Genomic DNA, 8,685 nt, shown 5'->3' on the forward strand with positions numbered 1-8,685 from the left:
CTCACACTCATCCTGTCATCCTGTCCTGTGTGCACTCACAGTCATCTTGTCATTCTGTCATGTGTGTACTCACACTCATCCTGTCCCATGTGCACTCACATTCATCCTGTCATCCTGTTGTGTGTGCATTCACACTCATCCTGTCCTGTGTGCACTCATAGATCTCGCCCCTCTTTCTCTCTTCTTCCTTTACTTTTCTGCTTTAAAATAACAACTTTGATTCATACTTGGCTTTCTTTCCCTGAAAGTAATTTGTCAAAGCCACTGTCCTAATTTTCTTTCTACTGTTGTGATGTACATGTGACCAAAAACAACTTGGGGGGAGGAGATGATTTCAATTTAGAGCTTATAGTCTATCATGCAAGGAAGTCAGCAGAACTAAAGCAGAGACCTCGGAAGAGATGCTTACTGGCTTCTCCCCCTTGTATTGCTTAGTTTTGTTTTCTTGTTCAACCAAGGACCACCTGCCCAGGGTTGGCACTGCCCACAGTGGACAGAACCATTCCACACCAATTAGAAACCAAGAAAAGGTCTCACAGACTACCTATAAGCCAGTCTGATAGGGACGTTTGCTTAATTGAGGTTCCGTCATCCTTGATGACCCTGTGCCAACTTAGCAACAAAACTAACCAGGACAGCCATGATCCCATTTTCCTTGGGTGGAAATCTCTGAAAACAACTCTATTGGCAGCTGCCAAATATGTCCCTGTCATAGCAACAGTCTGATGGGCAGATCATGTCAGGCCTGCCAGTGGTTTGTTCATTTCCAGACAGTGGGCCAGCCCTCCACTGCTGAGCTCAGTTGCTGGTAATTCTGCTGATGACTGAAGCCAGGACCTCATTCTCAGCGCAGGCTCTGCCCCTGAGCTGTGCCCCTGCCCTTTTTTGCTAATACAGATTTTTTTCTGAGCATGATAGAAGCCATCATCAGCCACCATGGACCAAGCCTTCAATACATGAGCCTTTTAGTGACGCTTCATATTTATACCATAGAGTTCACAGGTTCAAAATCCAAAACTCCTGGGTGTTCCATGACTAAAAACTGCTGGGCCAGGCTTGGTTCCTGCCTCCCCCATTCCACACCTGTGGAGACTCAGCTGCGTCATTTGTGATGGGATGTTCTGTTTTTAGACAATGTGCTGGCTAGTGTTGTGTTAACACAAGCTAGAGTCATTTGGGAAGAGGGAACTTATTCAAGAAAATGTTTCCATCAGATTGTCCAGTAAGCAAGCCTGTAGGGGGTTGTCTTGATTCATGACTAATGTGGGGGGGCGGCCCGGCCAGCTGTGGGCAGGGCCATTCCAGGGCAGCTGTTCCTGAGTTCTGTAAGGCTGAACAAGTAGTCAGGAACAAGACAGTGAGTAGCATTCATGGTCTCTGCACCAGCTCCTGCCTCCAGGTTCCTTGAGCTCTTGCCATGGCCTCCCCAGCTGACTCTGTATATGTGAACCAAATAAACCCTTTCCTCCCCAAGTTGTTTTTGGACAATAAAAAGCAAATCAGGACACTTGCTTCCTACCAGCCATCCCTGGAATGGAGAAATCTGCCCCAAGTAACCACCAGCGTACCGCAGTTGTTACTGAGGCCATATAACCTACCTCAAATGCCAGCATCCACACTGGGAAACGGTACTCTGCCTGCAGTCCATATGTGGAGCATTCCGTCTAAAGTCCACGAAAATTGAAAAGTCTAGGCTTTGGGCCACCCACCCACTAAGGCCCGGCCTGTGAACTGCAAAGACTGTTTTGTCAGGCAGGGTGGAGGATCCATAGGTCACCAGGGTTGCTGATGTTGCCTTGGGTTATGTACTGGGCTTTTTCTGCTGCAACCGCTGACTCAAGAAAAACTGTTTTAAAAGACATTTGTCTGATTACCAAAGAAAACTGTAGTATTAAAAGTGCAAATGTTGCCAGGTGTGGTGGGGCACAGCTTTAGTCCCAACACTCTCAGGAGGCAGAGGCCGATACACAGAGGTATATCTCTGTGAGCTCGAGGCCATCCTAGTCTACAAAGTGAGAGACAGCCAGAGCTGTAACAGAGAAACCCCATCTAGATAGACAGATAAATGTCACAGACCATACCTGGAACTGAAGGCCCACATACAGAGGAATGAGGTACCTCTCTCCCAGCCCATCTGCCTTTTAGACACCCTGTTTCCAATGGACACACACATACACCCTAAATTTCTCACATTAGATTGTAGCATGAGCTCAAGGCCAGATAAAACTATGGCTGAAGGCTCAGGTGGGGCAGGGATGGTCTGAACCAAAAGACTGGGCAGTGCCCGTCAATCAGTTGGTGCTTGAGCGAGGCGGTGGATCCTCAGTTGTTACTGAGGCTACATACATGATGGCCTCTCAGGTGAGGCCCAACAACTGTTTCCCCACAGTATAGATGGCAGGTCTCAGCCCTGTTTATACAGAGCTGGTAGGGGATGAGGGTACAGCCACTGAGCCACCTCCTAAACTTGAAGACATTTTATATCTCCACGATGACTCTCAAGCCTTCACATCCAGCCACAAGATTGTGAAGCTCCAAGCAACCTCCACAGCCAAAACCATCGCTGCCAGCAAGAAGCACATACGCAGAAAGTCGGCAAGAAGCACACACGCAGTCAGCAAGAAGCACACACGCAGACAGTCAGCAAGAAGCACACACGCAGACAGTCGGCAAGAAGCACACATGCAGACAGTCCGCAAGAAGCACACATGCAGACAGTTCTTTCTCCTTTTATTTGCATCTTCAAGGCATGGCTTTGTCTCAGTGTGTGTTTAAGGGGGTGGTACCTAAAACAGAAAGCCCCCCTTGCAGAAGAGTCTCCCTCCTCCAGCCATGCCACCTTGACCAGGGTGCAAGGTGAGGACACATATCTATCGTGAATATTTTGGCACGCTGCAGAAGCCAGGTCTGCTCACAGGCCCCTGGGAGGGGTGTGTCCTCTACCCTGTGGTGAGGTCTAGGCACAGCCATTATGGGATTGCCTTGCATAGGCAGCACAGAGCTCAGCTCCCCAGTGAGGAAGGAAGGATTCTCCCAGAGGTAATTTGTGGCCTATCGAGAAAACAAACAGGAGAGAACAAGATCTTCCTTCCCTGGGGTGTAAGGCAGGCAGGCAGCGAGGGAGTCAACTTCAGACTCAAGGCCTGAGGACTCAATCAGAGAAACAAACACACCACCATTAAAAAAACCACTATCCTTCAAGACCTAGAAGCAGTCCCCCAGCTGACTCCCTCTGAGTGCCTCCAGGATACCTGGGCCTGTTACCCACCCAAGAACATTTTCCTTTTTTGACAAAATGTTGGAACCGACCTTTGCCTAGGTGAAGCCTAGGAAATCAAGAACCACATTTCATTCTTGGTGAGTTCATTGCTGTTGATGGTAGCCTGAGCCCAGTTCCTAAACGAATCCCAGAGGGCTCAGGGGCATCAGCCAGGGCAGGCCAGTCACACTCAGATGTCAGCAACCCAGACTCTGGGTTCAGGCCTCCTGATCACATGACCCAGACACGCGCCCACGTGTGGGCTTTGGTCATGTCACTCCTCCTCCACTTTGGCTAAAATAAAGCAAACCACACTGCAGTGTCCTGGAGGGAGGTGGTTGGCTCTCCAGCATCAGAAAACATGTCAACCACAGTCCTCCTTCACCTAGAATAGGCTCTCGGGAACCTGGAGACCACTGTACAGCGCGTAGCCAATGTCATCGATCTCCTCCTCCCGAAAGCTACCCAAGAGGTTCACACTGGGGTTGAAGTGACAGGGCAGGCTAGCCTGCTCCAAGCTGCCCACCAGAAACTCCAGAGCTTGCAGAAACCGTTCCCCCAAGGCCTCTTCAGTCCAGGCCACTTCCTCTTCACCCAGATGCAGAACCACCTGCGTCAGGTGGCTCCGGCCAAGCCTCATCAGAGCCGGATGGCCACGACACACACCACACAGCAGCAGCAACAACCTCCGCCGAGTACCAGCATCCTGGTCATCCAGAGCCCGCAAATGGGCAGTCTCTACCGGATACAGATCCTGAAGCCAGAGATTGCTAGCCAGCCCCTCAAGGGGCCAGGCCAGCAGAAGGCGGCCATCAGTGCTGGCCCCAGGGACCACCATGAGCACAGCTAAAGTGAACTCCAAGCACTCATGTTGCACGTTGAGCAACAGCTCCTCCGAAGCCACATTGGGCCAGATCAGACACCCAAGCAGGCTGCCAATGGCGGGCCAGTTGACAGAGGCTGACAGGGCCTTCCGTAGCAGCTCCAGCAAGGCACGGGAGGAAAGGTAGCCCCCCACCAGGAAGCGGTCCCATGGGCTGCACCCGCGGGGATGGAACTCAAGCTGGGTCCTGCGTACGGCCCAGCATCGAGGTTCCCTGGCCACAGTGTCCATGCCAGGTACCAGGCTCCACAGCCCTGGCTCCAACTCCAGAGGTGCCAACAGACGCACGTGCTCGGCAGTCCCCGCCTGTAGCCCTTCGTAGAGCGGCCCACCCGGCACAAGGGCACCAAAGGGCAATTCTGGAAACTTGCACCTCAAGTAGGCCTGCAGCTCCAAGGCAATGTCTCCAGCCAGCTGTTTGACCAAAGTCACGTGGGCCTCCAGGCTAATCACGTGGGTGCGCTCGAAGGCCAGTAGCTTTTCTTGGAAAGTCAGGCACAAGGGTGCTACAGAGCTGAGCGTAGGTGTCGGCTGAGGATGAGTGGGTGTGGGCTCCGCTGCAGAGGGAAGAAGCATCCAGAACACATCAGAGGCCCCACACTTTAAGAAATCTCGACCTGCTCACTAGCTGGGTGATGGCTCCATGCTCACCTATAAGCCACTGAGAAAGCCCTGACGGCAGGTCATGGGACACTGAGGGCACGATGACAACAACGTCACTGGCCCAGGGACCCAACACTTAGGCTTCTACAACAACTTCATGGAGAATGGGGAAGACAGATCCTGCCCCTCTCCAGGCCTCAGTTTCCCCATCTGCGGCTCTCCACCATCATCTGGTGCAACCTTGCTGTAGCACAAAGCAGACAGGCAGAAACAAGGGCCCCGGGGCTGTGGTGGAACTCAGCGGTAGAGCTTGGCATATGTGAGGCTCTGGGCTTTATCCAGAAAACCGCAAACCTACAATACCTACTAAACATCTGAGGAACCCACAACCCAAAGAGGGGCAGAAATATGTGAAGACTGCAGCTTCTGCATGGGCATGCACAGGGGACTCACCACACCAGAGGGAAGCAGCGCAGCTCACCTGGGGCAGCGGGGGAGGGGGACCCAGGAGCTGCGGGCAGGCTGAAGGCAGCAGGTGGGGGTTGGGGCTTTTGGTGTGATGTGGCTCTCAGCAGACTCAGTTCCTTCCAGCTGTCCCCCTTGGTGTCATCCTCATCCCGAGGGCTAGTGGCCCTGTCGATGAGCTACAGGCAAAGTGACACAGATCAGAGCATCGGGGGGGGGCCTTGGCAAAGCTGGGGGGAAGCAAACCAGGAAGCTAGGGTGAAAATGTGGGGGCCCTGTGATCCAGTCCAACCTCAGAATCCCACCATTCCCCCACACCCACCTCCCGGCATCCTCCTGGGGAGGTTTCAGGCAGGCCCTGCCCCCTTGGCCTTACCCGCTTTACAGCTAGGGTGGCAATGCCCAGCACCGCGGCCCCGCCCACACCTAGCACCAAACGAGCATTAGCCAAGAGGAAGTCCACCACACTGCCCAGGCCCTCGCTGCCATGCTGTTTCCTCTGCTTCTGGGAGAACTCTGCCATGGTCACCTGCAAGAGAGGCAATTTGTAGGGCCGGCGTGCATAGATGCTTAGCGATAATCAAGAGGGTGGGTTCTGTGGACCCGTGGAAAAAGGGCTGCTCAGAGTTTCTTGGAGGCAAGCAGGGAACCTGCCAGACCCTCCTGAAACCTGCGACCCTCCAAGCCCTGGAAAAGGCTTTCTCCTGACTTTACCCCAAGACCTTGGGAATCTGGGCTCACCATCACCACTGAGTTTACAAAGACATGAGCTGCCAAGCCACAAACTGAGTGCTAAGGGCTGGGACTCAGAGCACAGCCTCTAGACTCTTCCACCCCCAAAGCCTGAGTATTTTCCCCATGCCTCTTGGTCAGGTCTCACACTCCTAATCAGGACCCACCCAGAACTTTTACACTGTATAAAAGCCTGTCAGGAGAAACCCCGAAGCCCCAGAAAGACTTGTAATATGGGTTTCTAGAAAGCTTGCCTGGGTGGGGCCTGTCAGACCTTTGATAGACCCTTAGTAAATTCAGGGATCTAGATAATAGCCCCCCAGATCTTGACAAGAAAGCTACCTGGAGTAGAGTAACCCCATCAGAGGCCAGGCTGAAGGCCCCACCCAGGGTCCAGTGGTGAGCGAAGTAACCCTAAGTAAGCACTGATCAGGACAAGCTGGCCAGGGCCCATGGACTTGGAACAAAGTTGGAGAGGGAAGAAAGTGAGAGAAAGGCCTGGAGCCAAGGGCTTTTGTTATCTGAACGACAGACCAGTGAGGAGGACTGAGAGGTGTGTGCCTGGCCTGGTCAGGAACTTGGGAAAAAGACACAGAAACCTCTAGGCCCAGTCCACTAAGCCAGGAAGGTCATTGCCCGCTGGGGCACCAAGGACTTCAGCCCTTCTCTCAGGGCCATGGCTGCCTTGGGACCCAGTTGCCAAGTGACAAGATGCCTAGAGTAGCTGAAGCCTGAAGCACTGTGTGACTCAGCTGAGACACCTGTCCATGCTCCCCAGACTAAAAATAAGACCCTGTCCTAGGGCCTGGCAAGGTCAAAGGCCAGCCAGGGGGGAACTGCTACCACTGCCCTCAGAGCAGCAAGCCACTTTGCAAACAGGGCTTACATCCCATCAGCTGTCTAAAGTGGGACTCAGCCCCAGAGGCATCTTGTATTCAAACTCCAGTAAGAAGGGGATAAAATAGGTGGCTAAATATAACCAGCTCAGGCCCTGTTCGGTGATGCAGGCTTTTAATTTCAGCACTCAGGAGGCAGAGGCAGATCTCCTTGAGTTCAAGGCAAGCCTGGTCTACACACTGAGTTTGAGGATAGCCAGAGTTACATAATAGAGCCTCTACTCAAAACAAAACAAAAATAACAAAATAACCGGACTCTTCACAGCCTGGACTTAACCTGTTCTTTCATTTCAGCCAAAGCTGACTGTGGTGAATCAGGGCTGAACAGAAATGTGTAACCACATACAAATGGCTCTTAGACTCTATACAAGAGCGAAGTCACTGAGGCCCTGCACATCATGTGCAATACCCAAGTCGGGAAGAGGCACCACTGGGATTCGAACTCTGATCTTCCTTTCCCAAGTCCTCCCTCCCACCGCAGCGACCACAGGCCACGCCCCCACCTGCACTGGGGTGCGTGCCACGCCCAGTGCGGGAGACCCCAGGGCCGCCCTGTGCACTGTAGCTGTACCTGCGTCCGAGCGTCAGCGCATGGACCCAAGGACGCGGCGAGTGGGACCCTGGAGGCCCAGGACTCGCCTAGGAATGGAACGTCCAAACCCCGGGAACCGAACGCCGAGGCCCGGGGCGGCAAGTGACCCGAAAGGCACGCTGGATAAGCAGGCCTTTGCTCCAATCCGAGCGCACAACTCCTGCGCACACGTGCTCAAAACTGAGCAGCTCAGCCAATGATCGCCAGGCACGGCCGCGACGTCGGGGGCGGAAACCACAGGCACACTCAGGATTTAAAGGCGCAAGGTTGTGTTGTTAGCGCAAGGTGGGGGAGGTGGTGAGTGTGACAATCATTCGGGGTCTGGTCTAGTTTATTTTCTTTGGGGGTGTTTTGTTTTGTTTTATTTTGAGAAAGGGCCTCACACTAAAGCCACACAGCTGACATCGAATTCTCAGCAGTCGTGCCTTAGCCTCACATCTGACCTTGTGTGTACTTGTAATGGGAGCCTCAGTGTGGAGAAGGCTGTCAGAGCTCACAGTCCCTTGGTGGGCCAGGCAGGCAAAACTGCACCTAGGCCAAAGGCCCACATTCTGCCTCTCAAGTTCGCCCCTGTGAGAGTGCCTGGTGGTCTCATTTCCTTTTGGCCTGTCTGGCACACATTGGGAAGAGCCCCGCCACCTGTCGTGCAAACTCTACCAGTCTCTTCCCTCCGGAAACACTGGATGCCAGACCCTGTACTTCCATAGAACAGCAGTGTCTGCTTATGGGAAACTACCGTGTTCTGGTCAGGGCAAGATGGCCATTACCAGCTTGGCCGAAGAGATTCGCTGGTCGTCTAGAGCACGAAACAAGCACGGTGGCTGGAGTCCTGATGCCAAGGGCGAATTTTGAGTGTTTGTGCATCCTGCTCTCTAAGCCGCCACATGCTGAGTTCTCCCTTGCTTCTGGCGTGCTTTGGGAAGCATGTTACACATGAGCAAAACAGTCCAGAAGCTGAAGGGCTGGGCCCCAAAGACCCGGAAGTCTCACCACCACCACCATCACCACGGATGCCTCACACACTGTCACTGACGTTGGTACCACAATCTCCCCGGGGTCAGGGCAGCTCCAGAGCCTACAGTAACCCAAGCGGCAGTGCCTGGACCCCATCCTCCACGTTGCTACGGGAGACTGGAAGTGGTGATCATCTCCAGCGGGACCCCTGCAGGCCTCGCCAGTCCCAGAACTCTGGCCCCGGCAGGCCTGCAGCTCTGGGAGTCGCCTAGCAGCACTTCCCGCAGAGGCGGCGGCCGGG

At 53.7% G+C, this 8,685-nt stretch overlaps 1 protein-coding gene across 2 annotated transcripts; it reads right to left on the minus strand.

Moving 5' to 3' along the window:
- Positions 1–2,713: 2,713 nt before the first annotated feature.
- Mief2 (mitochondrial elongation factor 2) lies at positions 2,714–8,374 on the minus strand. 2 transcript variants are annotated; one of them, XM_052197409.1, is made up of 4 exons: positions 8,198–8,374; positions 5,587–5,739; positions 5,227–5,389; positions 2,714–4,699 (listed from the first exon to the last, which is right to left on the minus strand). In XM_052197409.1, the coding sequence occupies exons 2-4, from the start codon at positions 5,731–5,733 to the stop codon at positions 3,645–3,647; spliced, it is 1,365 nt and encodes a 454-aa protein (XP_052053369.1). In that variant the 5' UTR covers positions 5,734–5,739; positions 8,198–8,374; the 3' UTR covers positions 2,714–3,644. The 2 variants fall into 2 exon arrangements, with proteins under 2 accessions (XP_052053369.1, XP_052053368.1); XM_052197408.1 differs by lacking the exon at positions 8,198–8,374 and adding an exon at positions 7,410–8,191.
- Between the last annotated feature and the right edge of the window lie 311 nt (positions 8,375–8,685).

The sequence above is a fragment of the Apodemus sylvaticus genome, chromosome 10 (assembly GCF_947179515.1).
Source record: "Apodemus sylvaticus chromosome 10, mApoSyl1.1, whole genome shotgun sequence".
NCBI classification, from domain to species: Eukaryota; Metazoa; Chordata; class Mammalia; order Rodentia; family Muridae; genus Apodemus; species Apodemus sylvaticus.

Excerpts from the sequence above, each read along its gene's own strand:
- Mief2 (XM_052197409.1), bottom strand. The coding sequence starts at position 5,733 with ATGGCAGAGTTCTCCCAGAAGCAGAGGAAACAGCATGGCAGCGAGGGC. Across the intron at positions 5,390-5,586 it reads CCACCCTAGCTGTAAAGCGG|CTCATCGACAGGGCCACTAG; the intron begins GTAAGGCCAAGG and ends CTTTGCCTGTAG. Across the intron at positions 4,700-5,226 it reads CCCCTCCCCCGCTGCCCCAG|CGGAGCCCACACCCACTCAT; the intron begins GTGAGCTGCGCT and ends TTCCCTCTGCAG.